Source organism: Miniopterus natalensis, chromosome X (genome assembly GCF_054644295.1).
Source record: "Miniopterus natalensis isolate mMinNat1 chromosome X, mMinNat1.hap1, whole genome shotgun sequence".
Lineage (NCBI taxonomy): Eukaryota > Metazoa > Chordata > Mammalia > Chiroptera > Miniopteridae > Miniopterus > Miniopterus natalensis.
Window position 1 is genome coordinate 28380393 of NC_142103.1, and position 17976 is coordinate 28398368.

The following is a 17976-nucleotide window of genomic DNA, read 5'->3' on the forward strand; positions in this document are numbered from 1 at the left end:
TCAGCCATGAAAAAGAAGGAACTCTTACCTTTTGGGACAGCATGGATGGACCTAGAGAGTGTTATGCTAAGTGAAATAAGCCAGTCAGAGAAAAAAAGTACCATATGATTTCATTTACATGTGGAATCTAATGAACAAAATAGCAAAGTAGAGACAGACTGATGGGTACAGAGAACTGACTGACAGCTGTCAGAGGGGAGGGATTTGGGGGCTGGGTGAGAAGGGTGAAGGGATTAAGCAAAGAAAAAAATGAAACTCATGGACACAGACAATATAGTGACTACCAGAGGGAAAGGGGAATGAGAGAGGTAAAAAAGAGTAAATGGGGATAAATGGGGATGGAAAGAGACTTGACTTTGGGTGGTAAACACACAATACAATATATACAGATGATGTAGAATTGTATACCTGAAACCTGTATAATTTTGTTAACCAATGTTACCCCAATAAATTCAATAAATAAATAAATTAAAAGACAATTGTACAGAGAACAAAATGTTAAATTTTCTCCCTTTGCTCCTTTTCTAGCCCCACTTTTAAAAGTTAACCACTTTTAAATTTAATTTATATTTTTTCATATTTTTATATATAGTGTGTATTTAACTTGTTAGTGTTGAGAATTGGATGTATTATATTTATTGTCCTATAGCTTTTTATACATTTAATATATCATTGTCATTTTTCATAAAAGAATATGTGGTATAAGCTTTTAAATTTAAATAGCCAAATAGCAAGCAAATTTTGATGTTTTGTGGTTTATACCCTATAGATAAACTAACAAATTTTGGCAGAATACATTGCAGCTGTTAAAAACTTTAGATAGAAATATGGACCTTAAGTGTAAATCCCGAAAGTTTTGGTATGTGTTACTTATTACAGTGAGAAACACTATAGCAGAATTTCTAGATGTTATATATCAACATTATTTTATAGCATTGAAGAGCTGTGTGAGACCTGTTTGGCCAGATGAGTATGCTGGTGTTTGTACAACAATGGAGGATGTTTGCCCACCATGGGCAAATTTTGTTGGTGGTTCTATGTGATTTTGTTTATTTATTTAATTTTATTATTTACTGATTTTAGAGACAGAGAGAGGAAGGGAGGGATGGGTGGATGGAGAGAGAGAGAAACATTGATGTGAGAGAGAAACATAGATGGTTGCCTTCCATACCTGCCCTGACTGGGGATTGAACCTGCAACCTAGGTATGTGCCCTGACCAGGAATCAAACTCGAGACCTTTTGGTGTATGGGAAGATGCTCCAGTCAACTGAGCCACCTAGCCAGGGAATCCACGTGATTTTTAGATAATATTGGGGCAACAGGTCCAGATAAATGGCAGTCTTAAAACAGTGCCTTTCTTAGGATTGTCTTCTGTAAAACAGAATTCCAAGGCTGGGTGTTTTCATCCTGCCTGTCATTATTGGTGCCCCAAATCATTCCATGAAGCTCATGAAGTCACTGGTACCCCTATAGTTTTTCCTTTGGAATGGTATTGTCTAGACTTATCGTACTAAATAAGTAACTCTTGCCATATCAGATATTAAAGGAAGACTTAAGAAACCCATATTAAATTGCGTACTCCATAAGCAAAAATCTATTACCATAGCCCCACAAACACTCCTATTTGAGGTGGTATATGAAATAATATATAGCTGAAGAATGAAATATTCATTAATGTGATATAGAGTCTCACCTCCCTTTATTTTATTTATAGATACAACTTGGAATGAACAGGAAAAGGCTGAACTTTTTACAGATAACTTTTGTAATGTATGCAGAGTGGTGCTAGAGTTTGAATCACAAAGGATTTCACATTATGAGGTAGGTTAAAAAGAATGAGAGTAGAGTCTAAAGTAGATTTTTAAATGTAGCAGATAAACTTCCTATGTTATCTTTTTGGATTCTGTGAAGCAGGTGGTGGTATTTCCTTTTGATGGATAAGGAGACTGGCTCAGAGAGGGAAAATAATTTACTAGCTTAAGTGTGGGGAATTAGTTTAAACTTGGTCTTTTTTTTTTTTTTTTTTTTTACTACAAAGATTGCTTTATTTTCTTCACACTGTTCTGTATCTCTTTGTATTCATCAAGCCACTACTATACTATATCCTTCATGTCTTTGTAGGAAATGCAGGGGAAACTGTTAATGTGAATTAAGGGATATTATAGAACTCCAGAGTCTTCCTTTACAGTAAATGAAGGCTATAAAAACAAAATGAACCAGTCTTGCACTTGACTTGGCCACATGTTTTTAGGCACAGAACCATAGAATTCTAGAGTTAGAAGACATTAGGTTTAATGTTCTTACTTTTTCAATCTATTGATTAGAGACCCAGAGGGATAGTGTTTCTCCATAGCTAGCACTGGCATGGCTAAGCTTAAAAATGATTTATTGTGATTTCATATCCAGTGTTCTTTCATTTGCTATTGCCTCTTATTTTTACATCATATGATGATGAGCTATTGGATTTTTTTTTTCATATCTGACATCTGGGCTACTGAAAGTACTAGATACATTTACTTAAAAGAAATGGAATGCCAGATCTACTTTTTAGAACACCTTATCTCATTTTGCCATTGCAAATCTTATCGGCAACTATATTTAAGTCCTTATCTTCATTGGGGTTCAATTAGTATACTTACAGATAGGGAAACTGTGTTAGCTGTGGATTGAAAGGATTTAGGATCAAGTATTAACTCCATCATTGTTGTGTAACCCTGAGCAAGTCACTTTACCTCTCTGAGCATGGTTAATACTGTTAGATTATCTCAGTATAGTATTGTACATATAAAATAGAACACTTCTGCAGGAGTTTTGAGTTTTAATGAGGTTGTACTTATACATGTTTAAGAAACCATTCTCTGTACTTTTGTCATATAGATATCCCCTATATTTTCTTCTAATACTCTTAAATTTTTATTCTTTATGTTACAGTGTTTAATCTGTCTGGTATTAATTTTCACATAGGGAGGATGGTAACAACATTTTATAAATATAAATAGCCAGGTGTCCCAACTCTATTTATTTTACAGTCCATCCTTGCCCCACTGATTCGCAGTGACACCTCCATCATGTACTAATTTCCATATATATAATATATGTGTGTATGTGTATTGAGTCTATTAATTCTGTTTGTATTGCTCTGTTTGCCTGTCTCTACAGTAATTTCACATCATTACTGTAGATTTAAAATAAGTCAGGATATCTAGTAGGGGAAAGTTTATGTGATAAAAATATCATCATAAAAGTTAAAAGACAAGCCACAGATTGAGTGATATTTATAATCCATATAACTAACAAAAGATTAGTGTCTAAAATACATAAGGGTCTATATATATATCAGTTAGAACAAGAAACAACCCTAGAGAAGACTGGTAAAGTAATATGAATAGGATATAGAAGAGATACTCAATTTCACTAGTAATCATACAGGACATGCAAGTTAAAGTGATAATGAACTATCTTATCAAAACCATAATGCTGGCAAAAATTAATATCTAATAGCACGTAACATTTCAGGAGAATATAGGAAGACAGAAACACACATATACATTGCATTTGGAGTTGAAAACTGCTTCAACATCTTTGGAAAGAAATTTTATAATATTTATTTAAAGTTGAAAAATCCTTATACCTTGTAAGCCAAGAATTCCACTTCTAAGTATCTACTTTAAATAAACTCTTTGACATGTATATTAGAAGATATGTTTACATATATTCAGTGCAGAAATGCTTGTAATAGCAAAATAAATAGAAACATAACTGCCTCAGTAGCATATGAAGTGGAATATTATGCAATATGTAACATGAATGAACTACAGCTATATAGATCAATATGGGCAAATATTAGAAATATAATTTTGAGTTCTAAAAAACGTTGAAAAAGGATATGAATAGAATGATTCCATAGTCATAAAGATTTTTAAATGATAGTAGTATATAAAACTGTTTATGGGTACATGCATATATAGTAAAAAAAAAAAGCATGAAAAGAAATGCCATAGATAACTTTAAGATAGCGATTACCTACGGTCAGAGAGCAAGGAGGAAGGATTATGGGCATGAGGAGATAGGACCGTATATGTAAAATTTTACCTCTTTTAAAAAGGATATCTGAAAGAAATATACAAAATGTTAACATCTGTTAAAACTGGATGTTGGGTATGGGCTTCAGCTGTATTATTTTCTGTGCTTTTCTATATGATGGTTATATTTTACAATTTAAAATTCTGTAGAGAGTTGATTGCCTCACAGTATGTGCTCAGGAATGTTAGTTTCCCTTTTACCTACACCAGCATTTTGGTGATTCTTGTGTATTTTGTTACACATTTTTTCAGAGATTTTTCTAATGTGCTTAACCTAGAAGGGTTAATTTCCTTACATAAAAGAGTTTGAGAGGTAGGTAGTGCAGGGCGGATATGACAGTTCCATGACATCATTAGGGACTCGGGCTTTTTCTGTCTTTCTGTTCTGATGAATTAGTTTCTGTCCTCAAGATCCCCATAGTCCCAGATGACTGTTGGAACTTTGACCTTTACATCTTAATTCCAAAAGTAGGACGAAAGAAGGTTAGAAAAAGGGCTCATCTCCCAGCCTGTTAAGGAGGCTTCCCAGAAATTTTACCCAATACTTCGGGTTACAGCTTACTGGCCAGAATCTAGTCACTTGGTTATATCTTGCTGAAAGGGAGGTTGGAATGTGCAATTTTTCAATTGGTTATATTACTCAAGATGTATAACTAAGGAAGAAGAAGAAATTTGATATTAGGTAGCAACTAAGAGTCTCTGTCAAAAGTAAGATCCTAAATGTTATTGGCCTCTAAATTATAGCATTATTTTCATTTTTCACTAAAATTTAGAGATTTGAAAGCATGTGAAGCTCTTTTGTAAACTTGGTACACACCAAATAAGTTACAGCTCACAAATGCTGTCCTCAAATTCAAAGAGGTATAAATTTGGAGTGCCTCTGTTATTGAATAAGCAAAGTCATATTATATCTTTTTACAGAGTGAAAAACATGCTCAAAATCTTAGGTTTTATTTTCATATGTATGGGAAACAAAATGAAGTGCCTAGTGAAAAAATGAAGATGGATGTTAGAAATTTTCAGGTGAGTGGTCTATGTTGATGTTGTAATTCTGAATTTTGAGTTATTGAATCTTTCTAATAAGATTATGCTTATTTCAGGTGCATAAGAATGAAGTAGTGGACAGAAACAAATTTTGTGATCTCTGCAACATGATTTTTAGCTCTCCAGTTGTTGCTCAGTCTCACTATGTGGGGAAAGTCCATGCTAAAAAATTGAAGCAATTAATAGAGGAGCATGATCAGGTTTCTCCATCAGGATTTCTGCCAGAGATGGGTAAGATTACGTTTACTTCATTAGCTTCAATACAGGGTCTCTCTATTATTTCCCCCCCAACTTTGCCATTCATTTTTTTTTTTTTTTTCAGAGAGACTTTCACTCCAGGGCAATATATTGATTTTTCTTCATCTGCTCAGTTAATCTCTTTCTGTGCTCTTGTCATTTACTATGGAGATTATAATTGTTAGCTGAATTTTAAGAAATGTTATGACCTCTCCTTTTCAGTTTATTAAATTCAAAAGCAAGCAATTTGATATGCTGCTATAAAGAAAGAATAACCAGCCTGAGTTCTCCACTTTCTAATCAAATCATAAAATCTTAGCTCCTTATTCCTTCCCCTTGGTATCTATCTCATTCTTTTTTTTTTTGCTTTAGTACTTTCCAGAATATTATCTCATATGTGCGTTCAGACCCCATAATAGAGTTATGATGCAGCATGTCCTGACTATAACTATAGGAAAAAATAAATTATGGAATCTCCTTTTACCCTGATAGCTAATTTCTTCCTTCCTATGAATATAAAGAAAAAATATCAATCAGTAGTTATTGTGTACTTATTTTTTATGCTAGATCCCAAAGATACAGTGAACTATAAAACATTGATTCTTTCCTCCTTCCAGTTATGTTTGGCCAAGAGCACATGATAGATCTGACCCAAAGGTCTCACTTCTGGCCTGAGGTTGCAGAGTACACCCTGGAAAACCTAACTTGTACTTTGAAAAATTTGGCATCACTTGAACAAAAAAACAAGATACCTAATCCTCTGGAATAAATAATTTACCACATTTTCACTAGCTTCAACACTTTAGTAATAAGGCATGCCTGGCAAGGAAAATTCACTAACGTTAATTTCTAACTGATAGTGTAGGCCTCATCCAGCATTAAAACATATTGTCTTTTTTTTTTTTTTAAATCTTTATTGATTTCAGAGAGAGGAAAGGAGAGGGAGAGAGTGAGATAGAAACATCAACGATAAGAGAGTCATTGATCGGCCGCCTCCTGTACTCCCCCGACTGGGGATTGAACCCACAACCCGGGCATGTGCCCTGACCGGGAATCGAACCCCGATCACCCGGATCCTAGGTTGAAGCTCAACTGCTGAGCCTCACCCGGCTGGGCTAAAACATATTGTCTTAATAAATGAAATCAGAATTATTTTAAAATTTATTCTAGTCTCTCTAATTTTTATATTTTTGTTTTTCTTCCTGTCAGTCTAAAGAGGGCCAGAATCAGTGTGCCCTACAAAAGAAAGCATCTTGTAAAGCCTTATCTTTAGTCCCCCAAACACATCAATTTGGGCTCAGAAACGATACTAAATGAAGGAGCTCTGAAATAACCGTAATTGTGAAAGCATATAATTTTATAGCCTTAAACACCTGCATATATTTTATTTTGATACAGACACAATGAATCTGGACTGAATAGATGAGTTACTCTGTTACTCAGGGTCACCAACTTAGTATTCAGTACCACCTGTTTTACCCTCACTAATTTCAAGAACCATCCTAAGACAGCTCTCATGCTTTCATTGATTTTTCCAATTAATATAATTAGTTAATGCCTGATGCCGAACATTCTTTCCTGTATCTTTGTTGGAGAAACTTGGTGACAGATTTGTATTCAAATTTCCATGCTCACAGAAGGCAATTCTTTTTAACCTGAGTGTGGAAAAAATCAAAAGATAGTGGGTTTTAAAAGAATTCTAAATTTCTCTAATACTTTATAATCAGTGCAGCTCTAATAGTTGAACACATGTTGATCACTTCTCATGACTATTTCAGCAGGTGTGCCTATTACTACTTCTGCAGAGTCAACTTTTCTGAAGCCCCTTGCAGTCAAGCCTCCTCCAGGTGGGATTAAAGACAAGACTATGCCTTCCTCTTCCAGCACTGCTTTGGATTTGAATAATCCAAACAACTATTGCAAGCTCTGCTCTGCTTCTTTTAATAGTCCATTAATGGCCCAACAACATTATGTTGGGAAAAAACACAAAAGAAATGAAGCTAGAAAGAAGTTTGTAGACAAGATAAGAAAGAAACCTCATCTAGCAAAATCAGATGCAAATGGTAAACAGTAAAAATATCACAAAGCTCTTTCATAGGAAGTTTATATTTTTAAACACATACTACTGGCTATGTATATACAGTTTTACTCTTATTAAGTAGGAGGTTGATAGTACTCATGGGGTCATAGGATTTTAAGTAAGGACTTAGAGTCTATCTAGTTCTGTCTGTTGGTTTTCTAGGAAATAAGACCTGAAAAGATTTAGATGACCTCTATTAATTACAGAATCAAATATAAGTATTTTCATGATTCCTTGTTATATCATAGATGCAAAAAGAAGTATTTTAAATTAGTACCATGTGGTTTTACCATTTATTCACTAAGTATGGTTTAAGTGTCTCTTTGGTGCTTGGCTAGTCATTCTTGGGAATACAAATGAGGATGGATTTAGCATTTTCCTGGAGCAAGTGTATAAACTAGTTGGGTTACTAATATTTCATTGCAAGTGGCTATAGACATGGATTTTTGTGTACATATTTATGGTAACCAGAGGAGTGAAACATCATGGTTCAAAAAATCTTCTTAGAGGAAATATATGATTTTGGTAGGAGTGGGAAGGAGAGAGGATGAACAAAGTTGCTAAGAAAGAGTGATGAGAATTCAGGTACAGTAAAGATTCTGATCCTGACTGGACTGATACACTTGCTCTTCTAATCATTTTTTTTTATTTTCCCACCACAGGCACCTTCTCACTGCTAGTATATTTTATTATCTTTTCATATTCTTTCTTCTACCTACTTCTTTCCCCCCCATTCACTATTATTTTTTAATTCTTTCCTTACTAGACCTTTTCTGCTTTATGTGAAAATGTTCATTACTTCCTTCTTGAAGCTCTAGTTTTTGTAATATGTAACTCCTTATGCTCTGGTTTTGTCTCCTGTGATTTTACTTCTTTTGTGTGTGTGTTGTTGTTTTTTCTGGGGGGGGGGGGGCTTTAAAAAAAAAATCCATTACCTAAATGTTGGTATTCCCATGGTTCCATTCTTTACCTTACTCTACAAACATGACCTAATCTACCCTCTGATTTCATCTCTCTTCTGTATGCTTATGACCTTTCTGTCAAGCTTTAGACTCATAAATCCAAATGGCAGCTGTGACTTCCTGTGGATACATTATAGCTATTTCAAATCCACCCAGTCATTCAAACTAGAAACCTGTAGTTAACTGAGAATCCCCCCCATACCACCTTCTTCACTTTCTATATCTAATGAAGCACTAAGCCATAACTGTTTTACCTCCAAAATACTACTTTTTCCTTATCTCCAGCCTGGTCTTCCCACACTAGTTCAGACCCTCATCATCTTTCCTAGAGCTTTGCTACTCAAAGTATGGTTTGTGCACAGCATCATTGGCATCACTTGAGAGCATGTTAGAGAAAAAGAATTTCAGGCCTCACTGTAGACCTAATGAATTAAAATCTGCATTTTAACAAGATCCCTAGGTGATTTGTATACACAATAAATTTTGAGAAGCATTGTTCTACAATATTTCCCTCAATTTAACCACTAGAATGTTTCACCTAAAGTGCACATCTTTCCATGTCATTCTCCTGCTTAAAAATTCTTAATTGTTTCTCTATTTTCCAAGGATAAAATATAAGTTTCATAGCTCTTTACCATCTTGTCTTTGCCTACCTCTTACAGGCTTATCCTCTGCTACTTCCTGCCATGATCTACATGGGTAAGAACCTACAAACTCTTTAAGGTTTCCAGAAATCATTACCCTATTTCTTGTCTCTGTGACCTTGTTCATGTTGCCCTGTTGCCTGGAACATATCCATGTCCCTCTTGTCTTGGCTAACTTCTACTCATTCTTTAACATGTCACTTCCTTGGAAGCCTTTTCACTTCTGGCAAGGCTTATCTTCTGTGCTTCCTTAACCTGCGTATCTAATTATCTTTCCATGTATCTTTATCTCTCATTAGAATGTAAGGTATTTGAGGGAAGAGACTTCACTTAACTCATCTCTATTTCCAGTACTAGAGATAGAAACTGGCAGGGTATGCCTACCTCAATAGAGATTAGTCTAATATATGAACCAGTGAACTATTAATTTTTACATATTGAGTGCTAACCCTGTGTTTGTACTAAAGTTTCTTACTTAATGTGATTCAACGTATCCCCAAAAGTTACACAGAGATCTGTGGTTTTATGTAGGATTTTAAAGAATGTTGATTTAGGAAAGTGTAGAAATAGAAGTCATAGGACTTCTGAAAGTAGTAGATATTTGGAGAAATCACAAACTTCTACTTGGTAGAGGTTTTTTTTCTTCTTTTATTTTCATATTGTTGGGCTGAGTGGCTTCTGAAATAAGTGGCTTCTAGTTTAGTGGCATTAGGTAAAGTTGGAACTGCGTCAGTTATGAGAAGTATGTGCACTCTGAAGGGAGGGTCATTTTAGTACTCTGAAGTTTCAGGGTTATTAGAATAAGAGGAAAAAGTTTTGGGTGATATTTTCATCTGGCTGGGGAGGGCTTGCTGATCATCAGCATAATTTAATCCAGTCATTAAAGTCTTTTTACACGAGCCCCTGAAGCTAGAGCTCAAAGAAGAGATTTTCAACCTTGCCTTGACTATTCCATTTTTGAGAACAGTAACCATTTGAGGATTAAAAAGTAGCTGGAGGATTTAATTTAGCTAATGAGAATTTCAAAGAACAGTAACATCAGAAGTCTATGTTATAAATGAGCACGTGGTAAGACAAAAACAGTTTGACATGTGCCACATTGACTATTTCACTTTCCATCCATTTTCTTCCTTCCTCTCTGCCTTCTTTTCCATCAGCTATTGTTTATGTTTCTACTATATCTAATCTCTCTCCCTCCCTCCCTCCCTCCCTCCCTCCCTTCCTTCCTTCCTTCTTCTTTCTTCATCATTGTCACTGTTTCTTCATGTCCCTTATCCAGCCCAGATCTTATTAGCACAGGAATGGCTACCATAATGATATGGAACTAAAGTATGTATGTATTTTTTATTTATTGTATTTGTCTTGTTTATCTTACTAATTTCTAGCCCCATTATTGTACTTAAGTGTCTCATCTTCATCTGTAACTCAACATATCTAAAATTGAATTAATAATCTCCTCTAAAACCAACTTGAATTTGCCAAGTTTATTCTCTTTGCCAATAGTACCACTATTTGTCACCTACACTTGAATCTTTGAGGACTTTGATTACTTAATTCCCTTAATTCCTGTCAGCTAGTCTTACCAAGTCTTCTTAAAACTATTTCTCTTTCCTTTACCCTTCCATTACATTCTCACTACCATCATATCACACTTTAATTCTGCAACAACCTTCTGAAAGGCTTTACTTACACCTCATCGTTATTCTCTCATTTCCTAGTAGCAGGATTTCAACCCTGGATAAGTTGTACAGTCCACCATTTCTATTTTTATGTTCAGGATACTGAGTGATGCTATAGAAAATTATATAAGGCAAATTGGGTACCTTTACAGTTTTACTATCCAACCTGTATCCAACCAAGTCTTTTTCCTTTTCCTTTACTTTCCTCTCAGCAATGATTTTTAAATCTACACCAGTCTCCAAGATACCCTTCCACTGTTCTACTCTCCCCCTCCTCACATCTGTCAGGCAAGCTTATTCTTTATTTCATCAAGAAAAAATTGCCCATCAAATGTGGATTGCTAAGTCTCTTGCCTTAACCAAATCATCCCTTAGTCATGATTTCCCCTTTAACTGCTACACTTTACCTGTTCCCTCTTAGCCAAGTTTTTTCCCCCTTTTCAAATATGTATGTTTTTACTGCCCTCACTGTTATTCCTCAACTCACTGTCATTTGTTTACACACATTCCCCTAGCTTTCCACACCACCATTCCACCACCCCACTGAACCTGTTCCTCACAGGGTCATGGTGAGCTCTAGATTTCTAAATCCAATGAACAGCTTTACTCCTTTTACTAATTGTTCCTCTTTTAAAATCTCTACTTCCTGCCCAGCTGGAGTAGCTCAGTTGGTTGATTGTTGTCCTATACATCGAAAGGTTGCTGGTTCGATTCCTGGTTAGGGCACATACCTGGGTTGCAGGTTCAATCCCTGGTCAGGGCACATGGGGAAGGCAACTGATCGATGTGTCTCTCTCTCTCTCTTTTCCTCTCTCTAAGCATGTCCTTGGGTGAGTATTATAAATAAATAAATAAAATTTATATTTCCTTAGCTCCTTTGACATTACTCTCTCCTGTTCATTCTTATAACTCTGTCCTTTACTTAGTGACCTTTATATGTCCCCCTCCTTCTCTACCATCTTAGTTTAAAGAGTGGCACTTTCCAGGGTTTTATTATTATGTTGCTGTTCCAATGCCCACCCCTCTGTTGTCCTCAGATCTCATTCATTCTGATTATTTTAACTACCCCCATGATCTGACTTCTCCAAAATCACTCTGACCTGTCCTCTACTTTTCAAACTCCTATATCTAACTTCCTGTTGGGCACTTTTATATGGAAATAGATACCTCAGACTCTGTGTATCCAAACTCGAACTCACCATTGCTTATTCTTCACCTTCTAGAACACTTCCTTCTGAAGTTCCGGTTTCAGTTAATAGGATCACCACCCACTCAGATGCCAAACTAAGGTGCTGAGAATTATTTTGGACACTTCAATATTCCTCTTTTCCCCTCACCGTCCATATTCAATTAGTTACTAAGTTTTGCCAGTTTTAATGCTAAATATTTCACCAATCTCACTGTTCTTCTCTACCCCTACGATGACCTTTCTAGCCCACTCCAATCTCTTGCCTGGTCTAGTATATTTACATACTTGTGGTCTCCTTACTTTCAGGCTTGCTCCTTTCAAATTCCTCCTTCCTATTGTAGCTAGAGGAGAGATTTCTACGTAAACCACTTCAAGGTTCCTAATGCACAAAATAAAAAGCCTAGGCTCCCTGCCATAGCATGCAAGTCTCTCTTTGATCGGACAGCCTTTTGCCTCTCCCATCTCATCCCCTTATATTTATTTCTACAACAATTCCAAATATTAAGAAGTTCCTGCAGACATTTCAGTGCTTTTTTTCTGTTTAAAAATGAATTTATTGGGCTGACATTGGTTTCAAGTATACAGTTCTATGATACATCATCTGTATATTGCATTGTGTGCCTACCACCCAAATTTAAATTGCCTTCTGTCACCATATATTTGACCCCCTTTACCCTTCACTACCCCCACCCCCCTTCCCTTTGGTAACCACCTGTTGTCTATGAGTTTTTATTTGTCTTGTTTGTTCATTTGTTCCTTCCAGTTTTATATCCCACATATGAGTGAAATCATATATGGTTCTTGACTTTTTCTGTCTGACTTATTTCACTTAGCATGATATTCTCAAGATCCATCCATGTTGAAAATGGCAGTATTTCATCTTTTCTTATAGCTGAGTAGTATTCCATTGTATACATATATGTGCCACATCTGTTTTTTAAATGCTATTTCCTCTGCCTGCAGTACTCTACTCAACTCTTTATTAAGTTAACTATTTTTATCCTTCCAAGTTTAACGAAGGCATCATTTCTTCCAGTAGCCCTCTTCAGTCCCCCATATTGTTCTCATTGCCTCTGCTTTTTTGAGCTCCTGTACATATTAAGCATACCTCTCTTACCTTTTACCAAATGAGATTGAAATCCTCTGTTGATGTATCTTTTCTGACTTGGATTTGTGAGCAACCTGCTCATTTTATTCATCTTGTATCCTTAGCATCTAGTATAATGCTTAGTGCCACATTGGTGTTCAGTGTTTGTTGGACAGATTATTTGAATTCAACACATCATGCTCATTTCTGTCTCTGCCATACCTGATATTGTTTTCATCCTCTGGAATGCCCTTATCTTATTTCCTTACATTTCAGATCCTTTTTGTCCTCCAAGATCCATTACGACTTCCCTCACTGCTCTAGCTCTTGGTATTATCCTCTTCTTCTGATTTCTCATAGGCTTTACTGCTCATTGACAATTGCATTAACTATAATGCCTTAATTGAATTAGCCTCCTTGAGACAAAGGATTATATTTTATTCTTCAATATCCTTCTCAGTGCTTTATATGGTAATGACTATATAGTTTTCGCTTAATTAATATTTGCTAATAGTTTATCAAGAGGCAGTGTCATGTAGAGGAATAAACATAGATTCAGAGACATGTTTGAAGTCACTTGCCCAGTTGCAACTCAGATTCTTCAGATATAAAATGAAAATAGGGCTACTTCACAAGATTGAAAAAGCATGAAATGAAGCATTATATACAATATCCATCATAGAATAGGTCCTCAACTAATGTTAGTTTTAAAAAATGTTTTGTTCTCCTGTCATAAGATTAAAAACACAGGTAAACTGAACATTTTTAAAATTTTTCTTCATAAGCTAAATCCCATATTAAATTGCATTTTTTGCTTACACATAACTTTCAATTGCTTTTCCCCCATTTAAGACATTAGGCCTATGTTTCTCATCCTTGGCTAAATATTAGAACAATGCAGGGAGCTTTTAGAAATCCCAGTGCTCAGGCCATCCCTCAAATCAATTAAATTAGAATCCCTGGGACCTAAATATTACTGTTTTGTTTTCTCTTTTTTAATGCCCCAAATGATTACAATATGGAGCCAAGATTGAGAACCACAATATTAGACTATGAAGACATGCACTTCCCTAATCTATGCTTTGAAAACAAAGACCTTAATCAAGGGAGTTATGACACTGGGCTGTGGTTAGGAGGAATGTGGGCTCCACAAGTGGTTATGGAAGATTCCGAAAGATACAGGATGCAGAGAAACTTGAGTTTCTGGGTGTAGTCAGAAACAAGCCTGAGGACAGGAAAGCTGGACAGGGCCAAGGAGCAGGTTCAGATAAGGGGGTAGAGAGCATAAGAAACACATGGACATGGAGGCAGGTTCCAGGAGTAATAGACCAGGAATTTAGATCTCAGGGCTAATAAATAAGCTTTATATCTTCGCACAAAGGGTTTACACCATTTTTATATATTATTTTCTGAGATGTTGATATCTTACAAAAAGATAAGGATTATCAGTGTGTGAAAAAGACAATGGCTAAGTTAATAGTAATGAGACCACAGTTTCAGAACTACCTCTGGATCTCATCTGTGACTGGCAGCTCCTCCAAACTCTTCTATTATCTATATTATAATCTTCTGATGTAATTTTTGAAGAAACAAAGGAGGAACTGAGGAAAACATTATATACCCTATACTTTATAAGCACTAAACAAATATATAAAACCTTTGAAATATAATCTGAGTTTATAATCATAATGAAGATCATTGGCTCGATAATCTAGGATAGCAGTGCTCAACAATGGCTGCACAAAAAATCATCTGGGATGCTTTCAAAAAATAAGAAAGCCTGGTTCCACTCTTAGAGAGTCTGATTTCATGGGTCTGATGTGGACTGTAACATGAAAAGTTTTAAAGTTCTCCATGTGGTTTTAATGTGTAACTAGCATTGGGAAACACTGATATACAGAAAACTGGGACTCCTGCTTATCTTGCATAACTTGGATGCCCTCAAAATGTATGGTATTGGCCAAGCGAATCTGAGCCTTAATTTCCACACCTGTCAAAAAGGATAGTAATAATTTCCTGAAAAGCATTGTTGTGAGCATGAAGAGTCCTGAATGTAGTCCTTAGCTTTGCAAGAAGTCCAGAATCTTCAGAACTCATCGGCCTCAAATCAGGGACTCATCAAACCACAGACAGACTTGAAAGATGCTGATAAATAACTAAGGAACTGGAAAGTATTCCCTTAGTGCCTTTCTCACACATTCTCTGATAACCACATCCTGGGGTATTATTAAAATACAAATTTCCTGCTCCAGACATAGCAAATCATGTTCTCCAGAGGAAGGGCCTGGAGATCTATATTTTTAATTATACCACAGTTGTTCATATGGAAAATAATACAACAATTAATAAATAATAATACCAGAATAAATCTCTGTTTTGCATACTCACAACTGTAAACCCACTTTTGCCCCACCCTGTATATATTTCCAGTTCTCAGGGTTTAAAAAAATATCATCCAGGGTATCCTCTTTTTGCTATCAAGTAATATGGGAAACTAAATTATAATCAGAAAGTAACTTTGCAAACACAAAATCAGAGTACAGAGAGAGAGGATAGTTTTGAGGAATCACTCATTCAAACTTTGGCATAACCTGCTGAGCTCTCCTGGGCCTGTTATAGAGTATGTGTCAGGAGTGAGCAGAGTCCTCATGTTCTTCAAAGTCAGCATCTTTATTTCCCCATGACAGTAGTTTCCTGTTTCTATGAATAACCTTTGATTGGGAAAGGTCAATCAACTTGGTAATGATTATTTTAGCATCATTTAAATGATTAAGTTGCTGTTTCATTTAAAATATGACCTTACTTGACCCTAAAATCTTTGCAGCCACCAATTTATTGCCTTTTGTAGGGTAGAATTGTATTCTTATTTGGCTTATGAAATTTATTAACTTGTTTCTTCTGACCAAAGAGATAATGGAAGGATGATGAGATTAAGAAAATAAAAAATGTATCCCATTTACATTTCTACCTATGTAGCATAATAGAGAGGTAGCTAGTATACTTATACTGCAGCTCTTAACTCTTTTGAAGTGGTAACTAGTAGTTTTGTTTTAGAATTTTGCTTTCAGCTTTTGTCCTGAGAGTGGGTCTCACTAAACCTCTCTCCTTTCTAAAATATATGGAAAGTACTTTTGGTAAACTAATGTACTACAGTGATTTCAGGTAAGAGAGTGAAAATGTGGTTTAGTTTGTCTTGAATCTTTGGGGATGTTTTAGGTTTTGGTTGGATGTAGGTAAGAGAGTGAAAATGTGGTTTAGTTTGTCTTGAATCTTTGGGGATGTTTCAGGTTTTGGTTGGGTGTAAAGAATTAGGGACAAACAAAAAGAGGTTGGTTGAGGGGTTAAGAGGCAATAGTTCATTGGGTGTGCTAAATTTAAAGTGCTTCCTGCACTCACACATAGAAACAATAAGCAGGCAGACAACAGATTTTTAGAAAAGAGGCCAAGGTTAGAGAAGCATTGTGGTGTCGTGTAAAGAATTCTGGGCTTGCCAAGCCAGTGTGGCTCAGCAGTTGAGCATCAACCTATGATCCAGGAGATCTTGGGTTTGATTCCCGGTCAGGGCACATGCCCGGGTTGTGGGCTTGATCCCCAGTAGGGGGCATGCAGGAGGCAGCCAATCAATCAGTTTCTCATCATTGATGTTTCTCTCTTTCCCTCTCCTTTCCTCTCTCTGAAATCAATAACGATATATTTTTTTAAAAAAGAATTTTGGGCTTTAAATTAAGAGACATGAACTCTGAGAGGCTATCTCTATTACTAACTGGCTCTGTAACTTTGACCAAGTCACTTGATCACTCTGGGCCTTATCTTTAAATTGGGAAAGTTCAAGTAGATAATGTCTAGTGAATTCCTGTCCTGGAATGTGAGTCAAAGTGTATCCATATTGACCTTCTTAACTTGAACTCTCTGTTTTTTCAGCATTTAGTACGAGAACCTATGTTTGTCGTATCTGTAATATCACCTTTACGTCATTAGAAGAGTTCCGGTCCCATATGCAAGGAAGTGAACATCAAATTAAGTAAGTATTTTTTGCCAAAATGCTCCTGTGACACCAAAGACCAGGGATTCTGACAAGTACCCTTACATGTATTTTACAAATTTTCTAAGCATATATTTCCCTATGAGTTAATCCTGTATATGGTTGGTGGTATTTTTTTTAACATATTTCATGCTTGTAACATCCCCCAGGAAGTTCTCTAACCATGATAGTATACTGGCAGAGCTGGCTAACTGGCACTCCTCCTTACCAGACAGCATTGTTTTTCTTTGGAGAGATGTTAAAGGGCGATTCTGTGGCTAACGGTACAAATTCAAATAATCCTTGGTAGTTTGGCTTAATTCCAGGAATTCAGTGATCTGGTCATCGTTCTTCCAATGAAGTATATTGGTTAATAACAAAGGTCTTGCTATTAAAGCAACCTGGATTGGAATACCAGGTCTATCTTTCCATCAAGTATGTAACTTTAGACAGCTCTGATATAAAGTGGTTATAATTAAATATAAAAATATGTGTAAGGTGCCTGGCTTGGAACATAGTAGGAGTTCAATAAGGGTTTACTCCATTCTATTCTATTATTTTAAGGAGGAGAAGATTGAGTAGACGTTTCAGGGCTGGATAAATTAGGCAGCAGGATAGAGGGGCACTTAACTATTGTATATTGGCTTGTTGCTTTTAAATCAAAGCATAATATTACATTATTTTATTCTAGTAGAAAAGATTTATACTATTGAGTCTGAATACTTAGGAGCTAAATTGTCCGACTCACCAAATTAACCTTTATTTAGACTTCTAAAAAAAATCTAAGGGTTCCAGAATAAATAGCCATCACATTTAAAAGATTTATGCAGGAGCTGACTAATTAAAACTTTTAAAACAAAGTGATATTCAGATGAGACTATCTTCTGATGGTTAGTAAATATTATTGGTCCTTTCCCACACATCCCAGCATGTCTTCATTTTAAGTACTA

The 17976-nt window shown here is 35.7% G+C and overlaps 1 protein-coding gene across 2 annotated transcripts in view; it reads left to right on the top strand.

Annotated features, from left to right (window-relative positions):
- Positions 1 to 17976, top strand: part of ZMAT1 (zinc finger matrin-type 1) — a 36085-nt gene that overhangs the window by 16508 nt on the left and 1601 nt on the right. Inside the window, exons 2-6 of one of the 2 annotated variants that reach the window (XM_016195766.2) lie at positions 1716 to 1822; positions 5005 to 5106; positions 5184 to 5358; positions 7143 to 7427; positions 16927 to 17026. In XM_016195766.2, the coding sequence (XP_016051252.2) occupies positions 1716 to 1822; positions 5005 to 5106; positions 5184 to 5358; positions 7143 to 7427; positions 16927 to 17026 (769 nt within the window). The remainder of the gene's footprint in view (positions 1 to 1715; positions 1823 to 5004; positions 5107 to 5183; positions 5359 to 7142; positions 7428 to 16926; positions 17027 to 17976) is intronic. The other variant, XM_087813676.1, reaches the window with a different exon arrangement.